The following is a 23,086-nucleotide window of genomic DNA, read 5'->3' on the forward strand; positions in this document are numbered from 1 at the left end:
CCACCCTTCGCACCAGCTTTACCCCTCCTTGATCTCGCCTACAAAGCCCTCATTTGCTAGCACCTCAAGCCCCGCCCCTCCACAGTCGTTCAAGTCCGCCCCAGCCCCGCCACCTTTACGATCCTCCTTTGACCCCGCCTTTTTTAACCCATCCAACCCCGCCCCTCTGCAGTCTTCCTAACTCTCCCGCCCCTCCAGCTCTTTAATAGGCCTCGCCCTTCACCCCGCCCCACTCTTCCTTTGCTCCCGCCTCCAGCCGGGCTCAGCGTCCCGACCCCTCCCAACCCGAGGGCGTGGTCGGCCGCCTAGAGGGCACGTCGACGTCCGCACGCTGGGGCGGGGCCTGACGAGCACGCGTGGAGCGTGGGTTCGCGTTCTGTCGCGGGTCTCCTGCGCCGGTGGCGCGCAGTTCCCGGAGAACCGATAAGCTGCGGAAGCTGCGGGCAGCCGACCGCCTGCCTTGGCTCCGTGCCTGCGCGCGCCCGGGAGCGGGCCGGGCCCACGATGGCTCACCGCTGCCTGCTGCTGTGGGGCCGGGGCGGCTGCCGTCGCGGCCTTCCTCCCCTGCTCGCGCCCAGCGGCTGCCTGGGTCCAGGCCGGCGGCCCTGCCTCCGTACGGTGAGTCCCGCGTCGCTGCTGTTCCCTCCGGCCGGCTTCCGGCTCGGGCGCAGGTGTCAAGGTCACCAGCCCGGGACTCGTGACGGCCTGAGTTTCCTGGTCCCCGTGGGCGGTGTTTCTCCTGACCCCGGGGCCCTGAGGGCCGCGCTGCAGAGTGGCGTCCGGAGCCCGGGAAGGTCACGCCTCGGCTTTGCTACTCGCTGCCGTGGTCTCCTTGGCTTTCGTGGCACTCAAAAATGACAGACTCGTGGACTGCACCGGCCAGCTGGAGGGAAGAGAGGAGAGAGGGCTGTGGAACCTCCCTTTCCCATCTATTGAATAAGGAGGGCCGTTGCTGGCATCTTGAATACAAATCGGCAAACACCACTGGTGTCAAAATACATACTGTTCAGGGTTGGACCTATGTATTGCAAACAGCGACTATCCGGAGGCTTCGCTGATGATGTAGGGCCACACACTACCTGGTACACTTTATTGAAGTGATGTCGTGTTGGCAGAACCATGACACAGCTTCTTGCTATCTGCCAGCCCAGCACAGGTTTTACTCAGAGGGACATAGTATGGCGGTTGAGGAATATGGTTGGTCACTTGAACCTGGCTTGACCACTTACTGTCCAGCGTCCTTGAGGTGATTAGTCCAGCCCCTTCACTTAGAACCTAGAGGTAATAGTAAAGTATAGCCTTTCAGTATCTGAAAGGAAATGGTGCATGGACCCTTACCAGACTCAAAGGATGCACACCCTCCTATGTGCTTCTGTTTGTTTATGTTTTGTTTGGGGATTTTGGAGATGAGATCTTCCTGTGTAGCCCAGGCTAGCCTCCAGAACCTCCTACCTGGTCCTCCTAATCATGCTGGTTCTTCATACGGTCATCTCTAGATTATTTCAGTACCTAATGTGATGTAAACGGTTAGTAAATAGGCTTTATATCCTACCATTCAACGAATAATGACCAAAACTCAACCCAACCCAACCAACTCCTCCCCACACAGGAAACAACAAAAAACCTCAAACATTTCTCACTGCTGAGGTTGGCCTTGAACTACTGATCCTCTCTGTCTTCCATCTCTCAAGTGTGGGGTTAAAGTTATGCACAAAGTTTGTTGTCTGTGTTCTGTTTTTTGAATGTTTCACCAGTGGGCGGTGGATGTGAGAGTCAACACTATGGGTAAGGAAGGCTGGGGTACCTGGGTCTGGGACATTTACTTTGAGGCTCACTTGCCATCCTCACTGTTCCTGCTGTAGACCATCTGTTGAGTGTGTGACCGTTTTCCCGTCTTACCTTGCTCATCTGATCCCTTCCCTTTTATAATCAGTGGACATTGGACTCAGGGTTCTACTTTGTGACGTTGAATCTCATAAAAAGCCTTAGTGGGACTGTTGTCCCTGTGAGTCACCAGTGAACACAGACATAAGTTCTTGTTTGGATAGCTACCACTAGTTGGTATGCCTGTGAGTGATGTATACCCCTTGCGTAGGGACACCTGAAACATTTCTTTGCTGTACAGAATGCATATAGCCCAGGATGGCCTTAAGCCCAGGATGGCCTTAAACATGTTATCCTCCTGCCTCTGTTTCCTGAGTGTTGGAATTACAAGTATGGTGGCCCATGCCTGGTTTATTAGTGTTTTCGGAGCATCAAACCCAGGGCTTGTGCATTCTAGACAACCACTCCCAACTGCTACATCCTTAGTCTCCAGAGGGCATTAAACTCTCCAGCCTCCCATAGGGCATTTGGAGGTGACAAATATTTGTGGAGGGTAACTTGTGTGTCTGGTTCCATACCAAGCTGCAGAGTCTTGTTGTGTGTTGTGACATGAAGAAATGTCCCCTCGCTTCTGTGGTGTCTTCACTTCTCCACAGCTAACCCTCCACGTCAGTACTTTGAACTGAGAGTATTGAACATGGAGAAACTTTCCTCCTGAAAAATACAATATGTTCCTAGAAGATACAGTCCAACAACTTAGAGAACAGTCCCCTTGTATTATGCATTATAAGTAATATAAAGGTGGTGGCTTAGTTAGGGTTTTACTGCTGTGAGCAGACACCATGACCAAGGCAACTCTAATAAGGACAACATTTAATTGGGACTGGCTTACAGGTTCAGTCCATTATCATCAAGACGGGAACATGGCAGCATCCAGGCAGGCATGATGAGAGTTTTACATCTTCATCTGAAGGCTGCTAGCCTAATACAGGTTTCCAGGCAGCTAGGACTAGGGTATTAAAGCCCATGCCCACAGTGACACACCTTGACACACCTTCTCCAACAAGGCCACACCCCCAAATAGTGCCGCTCCCTTGGTCAAGCATTTTCTTACTTATTTATTTATTTATTTATTTTTAATATTTTATTACATTCCAATCATTGTCCCCTCTCCCCCCTTCCACAGTTCCTAATCCCATTCCTCCTCCCCCTTGCCTCTAAGAGGGTGCTCCCCCACCAGGCATCCCCCACTGAGGCCAGACCAGGCAGTCCTCTGCTATATATGTGTAGGAGGAGCAGGGATGGGGGCACATAGTATTTCTTTTTTTAAAGATGTATTTATTTATTATATATGAATACACTGTAGCTGTCTTCAGACACACCAGAAGAGGGCATCAGATCTCATTACAGATGATTGTGAGCCACCATGTGGTTCCTGGGATTTGAACTCAGGACTTCTGGAAGTGCAGTCAATGCTCTTAACCACTGAGCCATCTCTCCAGCCCCTGGTCAAGCATTTTCAAACCATCATATTTCACTCCCTGGCCCCCCCATAGGCTTGTTCAAACACATGGGTCTGTGGGGACCTATACCTAGTCATAGCATAATTAAAAAATACATTTAGTCCAGCTTCCAAAGTCCCCATAGCCTATAGCATTCTCAACAATGTTAAATCCAAAGTTCAAAGTCGTTTCTGAGATTCATCCAATCACTTAACTGTAATCCCCAAGGCAAGACAGGAAACAAGCTGGACAAACTCCAAACATCTCCATGATTGATGACAAAGTGATTTTCAGATCTCCAACTCCTTTTTCATCTTTGTTTACTGCCACACATTTCTTTCTTCTGGGCTGGTTCCACTCCCTGTTAGCAGCTTTCCTCGGCAGGTATCTCACAGCTGTGGCATCTCTAACATCTTTAGGTCTCCAAGGCAACTTCAGTGTTACAGCTTCTTGTTCTAATGTCTAGTATCCACACGTGATCTTCTGGGCTCCTCCAAAGGGCTTGGATCACTTCTCCAGCTCTGCCCTCGGTAGCACTCTAAGCTCAGGTTGATCCACTCCACTGCCACTGCTGTTCTTGGTGATGATTCCATGTACTGGCATCTCCGATACACTGGGGTCTTCTGCTGCAACTAGGCTTCACCAATAGCCTCTCATAGGCTCTCTTCATGGTGTCAAGCCTCAACTCCTCTGCATGACCCCTTCAGTCCTGGGACATCAATTGTAACTGAGGCTGCACCTTCACCAATGGCCTTCCATGGCCTCTCATAGTGCCAAGCCTCAGCTGTTCTTCATGACCCCTTCATGCCTTCAAAACTAGTACTACCTGGATGACTCTTACACATTACCAAATTCAGCTGCAGCTGAGGTACAACCTTGGCTTTCTCTAGAACACAGCTCCTTCATGCCCTCAGAAACACTTCCCAGAAGATTTCACCTCAGTGATGCTGGTCTCTTCTTAATCACCAATAATTTCTTAGCTTCAGCTAACCAGCATCAACTGTTCCAGTAGTTCCTTCTATTTTTCACTCTAAAGCCAGAGCCACATGGCCAAAACTGCTGAGTTCTGCTGCTTGCAGGAGCTGGAACACGGCCCTCTTGTTCTATTACATTATCACGAGCTTTCTGTTTTCCAACTCCTTCACTGCCTAAGCTTGGCTGTCCTGGAACTTGCTCTGTAGACTGACTTTGAACTCAGATATGCTTGCCTCTCTCCTGAACGTTGGGATTAAAGGTGTTGCCCACCAAGCCTGAACTTAAGCTTCTCTTCACCTAGAACTTGCTGTGTTCTAGGCTGGCCTTAAACTCAGAGATCTGTTTGGCTTTATTTCTTGGAATTAAAGGTATGTACTACCATGCCTGGATCTAAACTTAGTTGGGTAGGATCTTGCCCCAAAGTCATTACTCCCTTAATTCTATTTAATATCCTTCAACACAGGATTGAACTCCATTTCACTTCCTGGTGCCCCTTTAATACTCCAACCATGTGTTTGTTTGTTTGTTTGTTTATTAATTATTTTATATGTGTGCACTGTAGCTGTATTCAAACACACCATAAGTGGGCATCAGATCCCACTGTTGGGAGCCACTATGTGGTTGCTGGAAATTAACTCAGGACCTCTGGAAGAACAGTCAGTGCTCTTAACCACTGAGCCATCTCTCTAGCCCTATATTTTATATTTTTGCTCTTTAAGCTTGCTACGCTTGTTCAAAACTCTCTTCATGAGACTTAACCAGAGAACGAAGGCTCTGCTGGGCTTTTCTGAGTCGTCTTTATCAGTGCAGTTAATATAAATCTCTACCTTAGATTCAGATTCTTCAGAAAGCAGCTACATTCTTTCTTCATCAAGACACCACAAAAACGGTCTCTAGGCTACATACTGAAATAATTCTCCATTGAACCCTCTGGGACCAGGTCTGCATAGTTCAAGTCAATCTCAGTAACAGAGTCTTCCATATTCCTACTAGGATGGCCCATTAGGCCCCATTTAAAGCATTCCGCTGCTTTCCAAATCCAAAGTCCCCAAATCCACATCCTTCCAGACAAAAACATGATCGGGCCTATCACAGCAATACCGTAGTCCCTGGGACTACGGTTTTACTACGGTCTTAGGGTTTTACTTCTGTGAACAGACACCATGACTAAGGCAACTCTTATAAGGACAACATTTAATTGTTGCTGGCTTACAGGTTCAGAGATTCAGTCTAGTATCATCAAGGCAGGAGCATGACAGTGTCTATGCAGGCATGATGTGGGAAGAGCTGAGAGTTCTACATCTTCATCTGCTAGGAGAAGACTGGCTTCCAGGCAGCTAGGACTAGGGTATTAAAGGCTGTTCCCACAGTGACACACCTACTCCAACAAGGCCACACCTCCAAATAGTACCACTCAGTACCAAATAGTGCCACTCCCTTGGCCAAGCATTTTCAAACCATCACAGGTAGTGAGTGAATTACCACTCTTTTTTTTTTTTAAAAAAAAAAGATTTATTTATTTTATATATACGAGTACGCTGTCTTCAGATACACCAGAAGAGGGCATCGAATCCAATTACAGATGGTTGTGAGCCACCATGTGGTTACTGGGAATTGAACTGAGGACCTTTGGAAGTGCAGTCAGTGTGCTCTTAACCACTGAGCCATCTCTCCAGCTCGGAATTACCACTTCTTGTCTGTTCATTAGTAGCTGATGAGCATTTGCGTTGGTACCATTTTTACTATTATGAATGATGTAGCTGTGAGCATGTGTGCATTTTTTTTTTCTAGACAGGGGTTCTTTGTATAACTCTGGCTGTCCTGAAACACACTCTGTAGGCCAGGCTGGCCTCAAACTCACAGAGATCTGCCTGCCTCTGCCTCCTGAGTACCGAGATTAAAAGTGTGCGCCACCATTGCCAGCGTGCGTATGCTTTTTGAATAGTCATGCAATCAGGTTTTTTGAGGGGAAGGAGTAGAATTTCTTGTGTTCTGTGGTATTACTCTAACTTTTTTTTTTTAACATTTGGGGTGTGTGTGTGTACATGTGCGTGCTAAAGCACATGTGGAAATCAGAGGACACCTCCTTCCACTATGTGAGTCTGAGTATTGAGCTTAGGTGGTCAGTTGTGGTGGCAAGTGTCTTCATCCACTAAACTGTCTCACCCCCTCCCCCACTCCCCCATATCAAACATGTTGAGATTTGCTAAACTGTGTTTCAAAATGTCTTGGTCATTCATTACATCTCACTGGCAGTGTGCAAGGACTTTAGCAGTTGGCTAGTGTAAGGATTGTCAGTGACATTTAGCCCTGACTTTCTCATCACAGAAATGAGATAAAGTTAGCATTGTTTATAAGCAGCACTGGCTTGCAACTTCAGGTAAGTACCTGAAAATGAATCAGCACCAAACAGCAGAGTTTGGGTTAAAGTTGTCTTTTGGGTACTGTAAGTCAGATAGACATTGCCAAATGAATGTGCTTAGGTCTTTATACTTGGACCGTGGCCTGGGTTGTGTCTGACTTAGAAGCACCCATGTCAGACACACCAGAAAAGGACATTGGATCCCATTACAGATGGTTGTGAGCCACCATGTGGTTGCTGGGAATTGAACTCAGGACCTCTGGAAGAACAAAGACCTTTGGTAGTTACTGCCTATCTCCTGCTTCTATTGCTAGGCTTTGTGACATCAAGCCTTAGTTCTTCCCAAAGGGAAGTTCACATCTCACTTCAGGGTGTCAGGAATGAAGTCCTTCCCCTCTGTTTTGTAAAATAGCCTCATGCTCTTATTTAATGTCGTGTTGCAGCTTTATCAGTACGCTTCGGTCCAGACAGCAAACAGCAGAAGTTCTCTTCTGAGGGATGTAATTGCTGCTTATCAAAGATTCTGTTCTCGACCTCCCAAAGGTAAGTGCTTTGGTCTGACTCTAGTGCTGTGTATTCTTGCTAAAGGTGGAGTCTCTGAGAGGAGGGGCTTCCTGTGTGGGTACATAGGTTAACCTCATCAGGGTGACTAGCTGTTGTCTACTCTGTCCACACCCTGACTTCAGCTTCTGTCTGATGGTAGCAGGGAAAATTATGTCATCTACAAGTGAACATCTTACAGGTAGTAGAATTGACACCTCCAGAGTGTGAACCATATAATAATATGCGTAAAACCTGATGAATTTTAATTTGAAGATTTTTTTATTTTTTCTAACAGGATTTGAAAAATACTTTCCTAATGGGAAAAATGGAAAAAAGGCCAGTGAACCTAAGGAAGCTGTTGGAGAAAAAAAAGGTAGTTTTAAAAGAAGGTTGAGTTTGTTGTTTTCCTTTGATATTTCTATGAGAGTCACCAGAAGTTGGCTATGTAACTGAATACACCAGAGTTCAGTGGGCCCTGTTTTATTCCTTGATTCTCTTTTTATTTTTCTACCACTTTACACATGGAAGTAGTTCAGATTTTCTTTGGAGAGAGAGACTGACTGCTCAAACACTGTTTAATAGGTATTCCTGATACATAATTTAAACTATTAAGAAAAGTCTTAGAAACCCAACACATGCAATTTTTTGGGATGGTGCAAGATGGGATTTTGTTTGTTTTTAATAAAGATTAAAAAATAATAATACTTATTAATAATTAATTATATTATTTATATTTATTATTATTATTATTATTATTATTTTGTTTGTTTTCCAAGACAGGATTTCCCTGTATAGCTCTGGCTGTTCTGAAGCTTACTCTGTAGACTAGACTAGCCTCGAACTCACAGAGATCTGTCTTCCTTTGCCTCCCAAATACTGGGATTAAAGGCATGTGCCGTCACTGCCTGGCTAAAGATTTATTCTAAATTATGTGTGTTTGTGTGTGAGTATGTGCTCATGTGAGTGCAGGTGTCTGTGGAGTTCAGAAGAGGCCGTCAATCCCCTAGTGTTGAGGTCACAGGTTGTGAGCTGCCTGTGGGGGTGACATGGGTTCTGGGAACCAGCCTGGGTTCTCTGGAAGAGGAAGAAGTACTCTTTAACCACTTAACCATCTCTCTAGTTCCATGGTGCTTTAAAATTTTAAATTAAAAATTTAAATTTAAAAAATGTAAATCCTGATCCTGAAGAGAGCCCTGTTTACTGGCTTGGAGAAGGTTTTTTAAGGCTGGCCAGGTGGACAGATCTTATAGCACCAAGTCTTCTGGTCCCTTTTCATAAGTATTGTGCAGTTGAGCATTTGTTTGACTCCTATTGGCATCCAGTGGCGTCCCTTTTAGGGAAATGTAAGTCAGACCTTTGGCCTTTTGTTATTGGTGGTCCTGGTCGAATATGCTAAGATCTATCATTGAGTGACATCCCCAGGCCAGCCCTTGTTTTTAAAAGGGCCCAGCCCCAAGGCTCTGGTTGCAGTGTTGATTACATGAGCAGCGCTGTAGGATTTACCAAAGGCATAGTCCAATAGTTGGCAGGCTCACCAGTGGTAAGAGACTTACATTACATTATAGCCCTTTGGATGGCACCTTACCAGAGTAAGGAATACTGTCACCCAACCTGTATTGTACAACTCTGTTTCTCAGTGCTATGCTGTCGGGTGGCTTGAGCTGGCTTATGTCACATCTGCCTTTGTGCAGGTAGTGGTTTAGTGAATGTGTCATGAAGCCACTGAGGGTGACAGGTACCCGTGGTCTTACTGCTTGCTCTGTGAGGGAGATTGTTTCATGGTGGTTGGTGACATTAGAATGGTACTTGTAGGTCACTAGGAAGATAGAGAAGAGACAGAATCAATAACTTCATCAATTTGTCTCAGCTCCTTTATGAAGGGTCAGATCACAAACTGGTCACCTCAAGTTCTGAAGGCCACCACGCTTGGCTTTTGTGGTGCTGGAGGCTGAACCCTCGGTTTTGTGTGTGTTAGCCCAGTACTGCCAACCGAGTTACTCTCCCTCCCATGATCCTCCCCTCTCCCTCTTACATTCCCAGCCCAGCACACACTTTGTAACTTTGAATGAGGACTCAAGAATTTGCTCAGGTTTAAACCTGCCCCTCTTTGCTCACACATGTCATACGCCAACAAATTACCCAGCAAGTTACTTAAGCTCAGGTCTTCCTCTGTACGATGTGTGTAACAGTAACATTCTTCTGGGGTTATTGGGTTACTGTGTATATTTTCTGAGGTCCTAGGCAAGTGCATTGGAGCCTCTTGGCCTTTGCCACTTTGTATTAATGTCTTTCCTTAAAGTGTTTTCTGCAGTAACTGATGGTTGGCCAATCAGTGGTTTCCTTTAGGTCCTCAGTCTCAGCCTGGAGCTGCACAGGTCTTGCTGACTGTAGGAGGTGCTGCATGCAGGATATGCTGCATGCTGGACAGGCTGCTCTCTGTTTACAGAATCACAGCTCTCCGGCCCCCAGCCTTCTGGAGGTGCAGGTGGTGGGGGAGGGAAGCGCCGTGGCAAAAAAGAAGATTCTCATTGGTGGTCCAGGTTCCAGAAGGTTTGATTTCAAACTGTTTACTTTTGAGGTTGGGTTGGTGGCCCCAAGAAAAGCCCACATAGCACAGGTCGTATTTGCACACAGAAACTGTGTCCCTCTCTGTCTAGGGTGACTTTCCATGGGATGACAAGGATTTCAGGCTGTACTTTCTCTGGACTACTCTTTTTTGGGGTGGAGTCATGTTTTACTTCCTGATCAAGAGCTCTGGGAGAGAAATCACATGGAAAGACTTTGTCAATAACTATCTTTCTAAAGGAGTGGTAAGTAACATGGGGCTGGGGGTGTTGCAGTTTAGAAGGTGAAATGCAGTTGTGTTAGACCACAGAGTGCCCATCATAAAATAACTGCATGTTGAATATTTTCCTTGAAATTTGTTTTTATAAATTGACAGTTGTTATGGAGGGGCATGTGTGTGTCATGGCATGTGTGTGGAGGTCACAGAACAGCTTTGTGAACCCTACTTTTATGTGGGTCCTGAGGATTGTCTAGGGCTTGCCTTCCAAGCTCCTCCATTTACAGAGCCATCTTCCTAGACATCTTTTTTAAATGTATTTAAGTATGTAAGTACACTGTTGCTGTATTTAGATGCACCAGAAGGGGATATCAGATCCCATTACAGATGGTTGTGAGCCACTGTGTGATTCCTGGGAATTGAACTCTCAGGACCTCTCGAAGAACAGTCAGTGCTGTTAACCGCTGAGCCCCCTCTCCAGCCCCGCACAACCCCCAGCTCCACATTCTTACATTTCGTGTAGCTTCTGTTTCCTGTTGCTAGCATTTTAAGAATCATTGATGAATCCCATGTCATGAAAGTTTTATGCTCTACTTTCTTCTGATAGTCATGTAGTCTTAAGTCTTTGATTTGAGTTAATTTTTTATATACTTAGGTAAAAGATTTATATAGTTACATAAGATTAAACTCCATTCTTTACTCATGGATATCTAGGGTTTTTTTTTAATCGTTTATTATTGAGAATAATTCCTTTCATATAATATATTCTGATTATAGTTTCCCTTCCCCCAGATCCATCCTAACTCCTCACTCATCCAATTTCATGTCTTCATTCTCTTGCTTTCTTTAGAAAACAGGTAAAAACAGAATAATTAAAAAACACAATTAAAAAGCACAAGGAACACACATAGACACACACACAAATCTCATAGAAATCACTAAATCAAAAGCCACAAAACACCAAGAAGATAAAATATTCCCAATCAAAATAAAAGATGAGATTTAAAAAAAAAATCTAGAAAAACACCATTGAGTTTATTTTGCATTGGCCATCTGCTGCTGGGCCCACGTATAAGTGTGGTGTAGTTTATATACACCTATGTACCCATATAAGGGCCCCTAAGTGTGGTTTGTTTTATATATACATATGTATAATATATGTATTGTATATAAACAAATATATATATAATCTGTATACCCATGTAAGAGCCCCTAAGTGTGCTTAATGCCCAGTGAGATTTCATTGGAGAAATGAACTTTCCCTTTGAAAACATAGTGATTTGAAGATAGCTTCTTGGCCTGGGATTCAAGCTCATGTCTACTTCCCCTCTCTGCACTGGACCCATCTGTCTTGAACGTGTGCATACTGCCACAAGTTCTGTGGATTCATATGGATGTCAGTGTTTCTTGGATGCCATCATCCCCTCTGCTTTAATAGTCTTTCTGCTTCCTCTTACACAGGGTTACCTGAGCCCTGAAAGGAAGGTTCTGATGGACTTCCCATTTAGAAATGAGTGTGCCAGTCTCTCGCTCTCTGTACATTGTCCAGTTGTGTACTCTGTGTTTGTTCCTTCTACGGCAGGAAGAAGCTTCTCTGATGAGGGCTGAGCAAGGCACTGATCTATGGACATAGCAGAACGTCACTAGGAGTCATTTTATTGTTATACTCCTTTTCCCCTAGGCCCATGGCCTACCTAGTCTCAGAATCTTGGGTACCTGGGTAGTGTCAGGCATGGGTTCCAAATCTTGGAATAGGCCTTAAACTGGGTATCCATGTTTGTTATAAACATTCCTTTTCCCATTGAATGGTCTTGACATTCATGTCAAAAACCATTTGATTCCATTTGTTTCTGTGTTGTCAGTTCTATTCCATTGTCTTTTTTTTTTAAGATTTATTTTTTTTTTAAAAATATATATATGTGTGTACACAGTAGCTGTCTTCAGACACTCCAGAAGAGGGCATCGGATCCCTTTACAGATGGTTGTGAGCCACCATGTGGTTGCTGGGAATTGAACTCAGAACCTCTGGAAGAGCAGTCAGTGCTCTTAACCGCTGTGCCATCTCTCCAGCCTCTCTTCCATTCTTTTAATGCCAGCATCACAGTTTTGAGTGCTGTAGCTTTGTAGTGTTGTGGATCTTTCAACTATGTTACCTTCTTCATTGTTTTGGCTGGTCCTTTGAGATTCCATATAAATTGTAAGAATGGTTTTCTATTTCTGCAAAAAATCTTTTTTAGACATTAAGTCTGCGGATCACTTTCATAACAGTATAAAGTCTTCCAGTTTGTGAGTGTAGATTTTCTTTTATCTTCCTTAACTCATTTCTAGATGCTTTATAGCTTTCATTGTGCATTTCTTTCATCTTTTGCTTAAATTAATTTAGTCCCTACACATTCTGTTTCCTATTGTAAGTGCAACTATTAATTTCCTTTACAGAGTACTCCATGTTAGTACATAGAAATATTACTGATTTATTCTTTTTGCTGTTGTTGTTAACTCTTCATTTTGTTTTGGTTTTTGGTTTTTTCAAAACAGGGTTTCTCCATGTAAGCCCTGGCTATCTTGGAACTCACTCTGTAGACCAGGCTGGCCTTGAACTCAGAAATCCACCTGTCTCTGGCTTCCAAGTGCTGTTTTTACAGTATTTAATGTATGTCTCTTTGTGTATATGTGTGTATATATATGTGCAGGTCAGAGGGCACCTTGTGGGAATTCATTCTTGCCTTCTACTCACTAGGTCTCAGGAATGGAACTCAGGTTGTCTGTTTGGCAGAAAGTGTCTGTACTTACTGACTGCTCCTAAGACACATAAGGGGGCAACAGGATCTCCTTATGTGTAGCTTTGGCTTACCTCGAGCTCGTGATGTAGTCCAGGCTGGCCTCAAACTTATAGCAATCCTTCTGCCTCGTCTTTGCTTCCCAGGTGCTGTAATTATAGGCATGTATTGTATAAAGTGATAATATGACCACTCCAAAAGATGGTTGAGGAGAAGGTTTTATTGTATCTATGAGAGAGGCTATATATAGCCAGAGGCATCTAGAAGAGTCAGGAGCAGGGTGAAAAAGTAGTAGCATGTCCTGAACATGATCTGCAGACTGGAATTGGCCACGAGAGGAGAGAGATGGGCAGAGGGAGAGAGGGAGACAAAGTGTGGGCAAAGGAGAAGGGGCCAAGAGATGAAAGAGAGAGAGAGAGAGAGTATGGCTTAAATAGAGAGTTAAATGGGATGAAGAGTGGGAGGAGGGAAGCCCTTGAGCAGGAAAGGGTTATAGCTAGTAGGTTATCAAAGAGAGCCATTCGTCCCTCTGCTAGTGATACGGAGAGGGCTCCTCGGGTAAAGGGAAGGGTGTGTGTGTGTGTGTGTGTGTTTCCTTTGAACCTGCCCAGTCCCTGCCCAGCGGTGCTGTTGTGAATTGGCTTTGTATCCTTGTGTGTTTCTGAATTCATGTATTTGTTCCAGGTTGTGGGGAGGGTGTGTGTGGTTTCCAGCATTTTCTAGAATAGGTACTCCAGTTTTATTTTCAGTCTCTATTGGTGTGGATGATGTCTTCCATCTTTTTTTTTTTTTTTCCCCGAGACAGGGTTTCTCTGTATAGCCCTGGCTGTCCTGGAACTCACTCTGTAGACCAGGCTGGCCTCAAACTCAGAAATCCACCTGCCTCTGCCTCCCAAGTGCTGGGATGAAAGGCGTGCACCACCATTGCCCAGCTGTCTTCCATCTTTTTACTCTCAGTTTGTTGGTGTCTTTACCAGTAAGATGTGCTTCTTAGAGACAAGGAAGTTAGATATAGTTTTGTCAGGTCCAAAAGAAACCAGAACAAATGGCTAGCTGTGTCTCCATTAGCAGGTCAGAGCAAACGATGGCCTCCTCTAGGTCCCTCAGTGCCTGCATCTCCTCTCAGCTCTTCTCACCCATCTTCTGCCCTAAACCTCTCCAGCTCCTGGGCTTCCTTTCCCCTAGCTTCTTGTTCTCTATAACCCTACCGTTTTGGCTATGGGCTCCCTCTTTTCCCTTGGTTCTCTGCCCTCTTGGTCTTCTGCTCTTGACCCTCTCTCCTCTCTCTCTTCTTCCTCTCTTTCTCCTCTCATGGTCCAGTTCACTCTGTTGGCTATAACTAGTATTATACTTTCCCTGCTCTAGACTCTTCAGATGCCTCTAGTTATACTCTACATTTTTTTTTAAGATTTATTTATTTTATTTATATGAGGGTACTGTAGCTCTCTTCAGACGCACCCGAAGAGGGCATTGAATCCCATTACAGATGGCTGTGAACCACCATGTGGTTGCTGGGAATTGAACTCAAGACTTCTGGAAGAGCAGTCAGTGCTCTTAACTGCTGAGCCATCTCTCCAGCCCCCTATACTCTACTTCTTACCTACAGTAAAAACCTCCTCAACCACAAGCCACCATGCCATCATTTCATTTCAGTTTTTTAATCCAGTCAGCTAGTCTGTCTTTTTATACATGTTTCTTATTTATGTATATTTCTGTGTGCCTATATGATTTATGTGTACCATGTGTTCGCCAATACCTGCTGAGCTCAGAGATCGTTCGATTCCCTGAAACTGGAGTTACAGGCTTATGAGCCATCTGGTGTTGGTGCCGAGAATACAACCTGGGTCCTGTGCAAGAGAAGTGCTCTTAACTGCTAAGCTCTCCATCCCCCAGCCTGTGTCTCTTTATGGATGAATTCAGGCCATTTATGTTATTATAGTTCGTAAGTTATTATAGATTGATGATTAGTAAGTTTCTATGGTTTTTTTTTTTTTTGGTTTTTCGAGACAGGGTTTCTCTGTGCAGCCCTGGGTGTCCTGGAACTCACTCTGTAGACCAGGCTGGCCTGGAACTCAGAAATCCTCCTGTCTCTGCCTCCCAAGTGCTGGGATTAAAGGTGTGTGCCACCACTGCCCGGCTTTCCTATGGGTTTTGTTGGATACTTCTTTTGGTTTATTTTCTGGTTAGATTGTTTGCTTTTGGCTTTTTCTCTTTAGTGTCAGACTTGCTGACACTGCAGAGGACATGGCAGATGCTGTCCTTATTTCACCCCTGTTGAGCCATTCTTGTCCCCAAATATAATCTACCTGTTTTCTTTCTTCCTCTTCTGTGTGTTATGGTTCCGTAAGCATCTTTTGCAGGGCCATGATGTTGGTCGTGAACTGCTTTCATTTGTGCTTGTCTTGAAATGTCCTCATTTCTTTGTCATTTCACAATGTGAGGTGGAAGAGAGGTATGGCTCAGCATTAGCATGCCATAACACACATGTGGAGATCAGAGGTCAACTCCTCCCACCTTATTTGGGCTTCTTGGACTAAATTCATCAGGTTTCATAGCAAGTATTTTTTAACCATTGAGCTATCTTGCCAGCCCTGTATCTGATTCTTAATGATAATCTTTCCTCTGCACTTTTAATAATACTTTTAAAATACTACATCTGAAGAACAGTGACAGCGGTATCCTTTAAGACATGTTTATTTCTTGTGATCTGTTATCAGTAAGTCTGCCAAGTAACAGTGGCAAACCGAAAGCCAGGGTGTTCCAGAGAATCTGGCACAAGGGAGTAACAAATGAGCACATATGAAAATAATAAGAATAATAGTAGTTCAACAGTCAGATATAATTAGGAGATTAAAGAAAACAAGTATGTACTATTCAGGTAATGGGGAAAAAGTAAAATCTTATAATAGCAAGTGTTAGAGAGGAAAGCTGTAAGAATCCTTGGCTAGGAAGAGTTTGGATTGGAGAGCCACTGTAGAGAGCAGTTTGACAGTACCTAGGAAACTGAAGGACTGTGCACTCTACAACGTACCTTAGTGCAGCTGCATCTGTCTATAGACTGTGTATCCCGGAAGAACGAACAGTTGAAGAGATGTTCCAGAAGGTATCTGCAGGGGTGCTCACTGCAGCATTGGGTAGGACTGTGTACAGTTTGAAACAGCTTAACTGTTAATGAACATGGAGGTAACTTGGAGTGTGCTCATCAGATGCAAGGCTCCACGGAATCAAAATGCCAATGTAGTAAACCTTGCAAATGTAATCATGGGAGGAAAAGAAAGGTGAATAAAAACAGCCATGGAAGAGCTTTGAGAGCAGGCCAGAGCAGATGTAGATGTCATTCAGGGTTAGAATGAATGATATCACAGAAGTCAGAAGAGCTGTCTTAGCCTCTGGGACTGGAGTTCTGGTGGTTGGGATCCACTGTGTGGATGCTAAGAGCTGAATCCAGGTCCTGTTTGAAAGCAGCAAGTGCTTTTCACCACCGAGCCATCTCCCATCTCCTCCCCAGCCCCTCTACCTCAGTTTGATATAGGGTCTCAAACCTATGGCATGGCATGGCATGGCATGGTATACCTGGCTGACTTGCTTTAGAGACTGGGCTGGCTTTGCCTCCCAAGTGTTAGGATCACCATGCCCAGCCTGTCATATGTCTTTTAAAAAATGAGAGTAAAATAACATCTCAAGTATTTTCTGTAAACTTATGTTTAAATATTTGCCTTTTTAACATTCTAGGTGGACAGACTAGAAGTTGTCAACAAGCGTTTTGTCCGTGTGGCCTTTACACCAGGAAAAACTCCGGTTGATGGGGTAAATAATTTTATTAATTGATGTGAGTTAGTAGTAAATTCAACTTTCTCAGGTTTAGACAAGAAAACATCCCTTGCAATACATTAGATATGCACACTGGGGACAGTTCCATCTGGTGTGCCAAGGAGGATGCTCACTGACGACAGCTGGTGTGTGCATGTGCTGATACATGGAGAGGCTTCTGGAAGTTTTGGGTTGGTTTCGGTAGTTATTTTAGTTTCACACCTAGGACACAGGGAAGAGGAGCTCAGTTTTCAGCATTCCAGAATAATTTATGATTCTTTGAACACTAAAAAACATTTGTTTGGTTGGGCAAACCATTAAAATTTGAATTCCATGTGTTTTGAGGTGGATTCTTTCAAATCAGCTTAGGAGTCTTTCTGTTTATTTTCCTGTAACCTTTTTGTGGCACCTGTTTGTTTTCCCAATTGTGTTTGTGTATTTTTGAGATAGGATCGTAGTCTGTAACCAGGCTGCCTTTTGACTCAGGGCGGTCTTTATGCTTCAGCCCCTACAGAGCACAGGCACAAACCGGCACACCTGGTTTGCTGTATTAAATAATCTCTATTTCTGGTCCACCTAGTTTGGGCTCCGTGTAGAGATGGCAGAAGTGTCAGATGCGCAGAGGAGGTTTTGAAGAGGGGAGGGAGGCTCAGGTAATGTCAGCCTTTCCTGGTCCAACCCTACTCCCAGTTCTTGGGTGTCCTGCCATCCTGCTGTCCTCTGCCAGGACCGGACTTCCACCAGGTTGCTCTCTAACAGTTTTCTAGCGGTACCAGACACCTGCTTTTGGAGATTACTCTCATCTAACTGTCTGTTTCCACCCTGTTAGTGCTGTCCTGTGGTACCATCCCCAAAGGACAACTTTGATGATGGAGAGGCCACTTTTCTAGGACTGATATACACAAACATTTACATCTAAAATTAATAGCATTGTATTACTTTTATTTCTCCATTTGCCACAGTAAAGATTTCTATCTCAAGGTTGTTGGCTTTGTTTATTTGTTTGTTTTGTGGTGTTGGGGATTGAACCTAGAGCTTGTTAGGTGCTTTACCTCATAGCAAGTACTTTACCACTGAGCTGTGTCCCCAGCCCTGAATCTTAAGATCATAGTCTGTTTGGTGTGCACACTAATCCTAATGGTTGAATTAGGAGTTCATAGTCATTTTTGGTTGTATTGAGTGTGCACAGGCTTTCCCCATCACAGTCCTTAACTAGGAGAGCATGAAGTGTTTCTGAAAAATTCTTAGCAGGTTAAATGCTTTAGAAAAATCAAAATGTTGTTTGTTCATTCTTAGGATATTTGTTTTTCTGTTTTTATAGCAATACGTCTGGTTTAATATTGGCAGTGTCGACACATTTGAGCGGAATCTGGAGACTTTGCAGCAAGAATTGGGCATAGAAGGGGAGAACCGGGTGCCTGTGGTTTACATTGCTGAAAGTGATGGGTAAGAAATCATTTTAAGTACATGATTTGTGCCAAATAGGGTGCATATACCTATAATTCTAACATTTGGCAGACTGAAACTAGAGTATTGCCATGAGTTTGAGGCCAACCTTAGGTTCATAGAAAGACCTTGTCTCAAAAAAGCTGAAAAAATAAACAGTAAAAAGACAGATTTGAGTACCACTTACTGTGCTATGGATGGTTTGCTGTCCCTTGTCATTAAGTGACAGGGTTATACATTTAAAGTCTTAATTTTTAAGGTTTATTTGTTCATGCATTTTATGTAAATGAGTGCTTTGTGTAAATGAGTTCTGCACACCAGAAGAAGGCATCAGGTCCCATTGTAAATGGTTGTAAACCACCACCATATGGCTGCTGGAAGTTGAAATCAGGATAGTGGGAGAGTAGCCAGTGCTCTTAATTGCTGCGCCACCTCTCCATGAAAGTTTTAAGCAGACCTTGCTCTTTTTGGCTGTATTGAAAAGTAAGTCACTAGTGATTTAGACTTTGCACGTGACTACCTTCTTTTCTATGTGGTTATGTTTCTCTTGGTTAAGCAGGATTTAAACTCTTGTGGTCCAGTGTGCTGTCCTTGTGTAAATTTTACATGAACAGCCCCATGTGAAGGAGTAGCATCCTACCGTTAGCTGTTTTTTACCTTTCTAGCTGATAGTTTTCCAGGATTTAAGAAAATTTTCAGTGTTGGGCAGTGATGGCACACACCTTTAATCCCAACTCTCAGGAGGTAGAGGCAAGTGAATCTCTTGAGTTCAAGGCCAGCCTTGTTTACAGAGCATGCCAGACTACACCGACAAACCCTGTCTTGAAAAACCAAAAAAAAAAAAAAAGACATTTTTCCAGGTTAGAGAGGGGGTTCAGCGAGTAAGAGCACTGGCTGCTTTTCTAGAGGACTTTGATTCAATTCCCAGCACCCACATGATGGCTCACAACCATCTGTAATTCTAGTCCTAGGAGATCCAATGCCTGCTTGAGCCTCTATGAGCACAAGGCATGCACACAGTGCACAGACATCTATGTAGATAAAACATTCCTACATTTAAAATAAGAAACCATTTTTCTTTCTTCAGAACTACTTCTCTTAGGGTTTATCTGAATAACTCCATTCATAATTTGGGCAGATGCTCCTGTATGGACTAGGGAATGTAGGTTTTTAGTAGGTTATTCATCTGTTGTATTATGTATACCTGTAATCCCCCGTGCTTGGGTCATTCTCATTAAATGCAGCAGGCATGTCCTGCTGTGAGACGGGCAGTTGTAATGGAGTTAGCACTGTATCATTTTTCTCTATAAGTGAGAACAAAACCAACCCAGGAGCTAGTCTGTTGATTGCACTGTTGGTATTACTCATAGCTAGAGACTTCTGGAACTGGGCTCTGGTGACCTTCCTCTAGTGTGATGCCTCATAGCTGATAGGATGCTTCTGAAGAGATCTTAAGGTGGTTGGCTGCCCAAGTTGATAAGCTGGTGTGGGTGTAATGGACTGGAATTACACAAGCTGGATTTCCCTATGTGGTACACCGGGGCCTGAACTGTTTCAGGTGTGGGAGTGTCTACATAGACTCTGCTGATTGAACATTTCTAGTCCAAAACTTGAAATTTAAATTTCTCTAAAACTCTACCTTTTTTAAACATTTGTTGGCACTGAAAATGTTCTGGGATTTCAGATCTGAATTTTTAGGTTAGGGGTACTCATAGCTGTAGACAGTTTCATTTCATTCTTTTATAAACTTGTTTTTCAGTGCAGATTATTTTCCCCTGATTCTTCTTTTAACAGTGCTTAAAAATGTGTAAACATTTAGCACATTTGTACTCAAAAGTTACATTGAATAAGTGATTAAGACAAAAGATAGACTGCTTCCCCAGGCTTTGAGGCATCTTTGCAGGCACCATGTTTGAGAGGTTCTGCTAAAAGAGCGTCTGTTAACCTGAGTAGCCTGTGCAGTTTCAGAGCAGAGACGTTAAACATTATATGCATTACTTTCCAAACTGGCATGCTGTTAAATGAAGGCTTTTCTGGAGGTTGAGGCCTCCTTATAAGAGAACTGGAGTCTGAGGCTAACACCAGGATTATGCTCAGCATTTAAGTGAGTAACTGGAAAGAAACTTGGATATAGTAGTAGTAGCTAGCAGCACTGTGCATAGGAACAAAACATTGAGAGCCTGCGTGTTGAGACAAACTCACTTTTTGTTGTTATTGCTTTAGAGATATAAACATGCCAAGATTCTCCTGTGCCTCAGATAAATTATAAGAATATTTTAAACTACTAGGTTTTTGAAGCTGGTCAATGTTTGCTCTGATATATGAAGCAAAGGACGCTTAGCAGCTGAACTGTTGTGTCGTCTCTCTAGCTCCTTCCTGCTGAGCATGCTGCCCACAGTGCTCATTATCGCTTTCCTACTCTACACCATAAGAAGAGGGCCTGCTGGCATTGGTCGGACCGGCCGGGGAATGGGTGGACTCTTCAGTGTTGGGGAGACCACAGCCAAGGTCTTAAAGGACGAGATAGATGTGAAGTTTAAAGATGTCGCTGGCTGTGAGGAGGCCAAGCTAGAAATAATGGAATTTGTGAACTTCTTGAAAAACCCAAAGCAGTATCAAGACCTAGGAGCAAAAATCCCAAAGGTAAAAAGATGCTTGGAGACGGTTAGCTCTACGATGTGTGTCTCTGAAGACGTCACTTACAGCCTGTTCAATTAGTTGTCTGTTCTTCTTTCTGACCATTGTTCTGTCTGATCTAGTTCTGTAGCCTGTGTTCTGTATCTCATTTATACATTGTGTGTATTCCTGTGTGTGTTCTGTCTCCTCATGGAAGCCTTCTTTGATTGGCTTTTGTTCTCCCTCTGTCTGATTTAGATACCCTCTTCCCTTGGCAACTATACCACCTGGTAGCATATTCATGCTGCAGGGGTCCAGTCTCCTCTTCCACGAGTGAGAACCTAGCTGCTCATGCCTGATACTAATGGTCTTGGCACAGTGTTTGCTGAAGAAGAGACAATACTAATTAATGTTCACTTCTAACACATATCTTGTAGCTGCTGTGCCTATACTGTGTCATCCCTGCAGCCCTTGGCTAGGCATAAAGTAGTAACTTACTGTTTGTTAAGTGGATTGCTTATAGGTAGAGGTCTGCTCTACCAAGTACTTTATCACTGAGCGGTAGATACTCCAGCCCTCTTTTTACATAGATATTTGAGACAGTCTCATTAAGTTACCTGAGCTGGCCTTGAGCTCTTCCTGTGGCCCAAGTAGACCTTAAATTTACTGTCCTCTTGCATCAGTCTTCCAGGGAGTTGGGGTTACAGATCTGTGCCACAAGGCCCATCTTGAATTGGCTACTAAGTAACTGGATAAAATACTTCATCAATAAAGTTTACTTTAAAGAAATGCTCAGGTTCCGGAGAGATGGCTCAGCAGTTAAGATCCGGCCCTTGTTCTTTGAGAGGACTGGAGATTGGTTCCTAGTACCCATGTCAGGTGGCTCACAACCACCGTGATTCCAGGTCCAGGGAATCTAATGGCCTCTTCTGGCCTCTGTAGGCACTTGCATACATGTACACACACATGCACATACACACACAAAAAAAATACATAAATACAGATAAATATTTTGTAAAAGAAATATCTTTTTGTTTTTTTGGTAGAACATCACTGTGTAGCTCTTGGCGGCCTGGGACTAGGTGTATAGACCAGGCTGGTATCAAACTCACAGAGATCCACATCTGGGCTGATGAAAGCTTTGTAAGATGAATCATTTCTATGATTTTTATGTCTTAATTGTATGAATAAAAAAATCATGTCCCTGATAAAATAATTTGCTATTACTTAGTGCCCATTCACATCATGCCTAGGCAGATGAAAATAAAAAATTTAAAAAGTATTTGAGTGTTTGTTATTACAGCCTTGAAAATGCATTTTTTGACCATGTTATTCATCTCTCCACACACAGTATTTGGAAATAAGAGTCATATGTATATTTATAAGACAGAACAGTTTATAGTTGGTCACATAATAGAAAGTAAACAATGAGAGTGAATTCACACATGTGTTGGATGCTTTTCTGTTGCTATCATAGACAAGACATAGTGACCAAGACGGTCTCTAAAAGAATTTATTAGGACTTATGATCCTAGGAGCTAGAGGCCATGATGGTGAAAGGAGTGGGAAGCTGAGGGCTCACATTGTGAATCACAGTCACAGAGCACAGCATGAACTAGGGTTGACGCAGGTCTTTTTTTTTTGAAGCAGGGTTTCTCTGTAGCCCTGGCTGTCCTGGAACTCACTCTGTAGACCAGGCTGGCCTCAAACTCAGAAATCCGCCTGCCTCTGCCAATCTAACTTTGGGATTAAAGGTGTGTGCCACCATCCCCAGCAATGTTGCAGACTTTTAAACTTTCAAAGAACACCTGCAGGGCATACTTCCTTCTGTGAGGCCACTCTCCTTAGCCTTCCCAAATAGTGCCTTCAGCTGGGGACAAAGTTTTCAAATATCTAAGACTGGAGAGGGCATTTTTCATTCAAACTATCACAATACAGTTAGGCTTTACAGTAGATAGATATGCATCTATGCTAAGTAGTTACTGACATGTACGTTTTCATGAAAAAAGCCAGAGGTTGTGTTTATTAATTGTATGGTTTCAAAACCAGTTTTGCTGGTAAAGAGCAAAAGAATTTTATAAATTGGGAGTGTTGTATTTTTATATTTCTTTATTATTTAAACAGCAGTTTATTAGAGTCTAGCTGGTTTCTTTTCATAATATTAGATTGAAAGCTCTAAAAACACTAAAACAACCACTCTCATAAAACCCAACCATTAAAAAAAACCCAAACCTTAGAGTGTTGAGGATGCTTTGTACATGCTAGCCAAGACTACACTGAGCTGTCTCACAGCTAAGCACTAAAGGTCTGTATAAGGGAAATATTTGAGATTTCACAACATATTGTTACCATATTTAGAAATAGAATTGTCTCTAACAATCCCTTTCTTAACCTTACTGATGTAAAGACATTCTGCTATAATGTAAGTATTTTATTTATCAGTAAGATT

At 43.4% G+C, this 23,086-nt stretch overlaps 1 protein-coding gene across 1 annotated transcript in view; it reads left to right on the top strand.

Moving 5' to 3' along the window:
- Positions 1–328: 328 nt before the first annotated feature.
- Afg3l2 (AFG3 like matrix AAA peptidase subunit 2) overlaps positions 329–23,086 on the top strand; it is a 51,500-nt gene continuing 28,742 nt past the window's right edge. The window contains exons 1-8 of the mRNA XM_028774255.1: positions 329–618; positions 7,107–7,206; positions 7,502–7,579; positions 9,653–9,756; positions 9,864–10,016; positions 16,498–16,572; positions 17,897–18,021; positions 20,391–20,664. Coding sequence (XP_028630088.1) covers positions 505–618; positions 7,107–7,206; positions 7,502–7,579; positions 9,653–9,756; positions 9,864–10,016; positions 16,498–16,572; positions 17,897–18,021; positions 20,391–20,664 — 1,023 coding nt within the window. The 5' untranslated portion in view covers positions 329–504. The remainder of the gene's footprint in view (positions 619–7,106; positions 7,207–7,501; positions 7,580–9,652; positions 9,757–9,863; positions 10,017–16,497; positions 16,573–17,896; positions 18,022–20,390; positions 20,665–23,086) is intronic.

The sequence above is a fragment of the Grammomys surdaster genome, unplaced genomic scaffold (genome assembly GCF_004785775.1).
Source record: "Grammomys surdaster isolate TR1022 unplaced genomic scaffold, NIH_TR_1.0 239, whole genome shotgun sequence".
NCBI lineage: Eukaryota > Metazoa > Chordata > Mammalia > Rodentia > Muridae > Grammomys > Grammomys surdaster.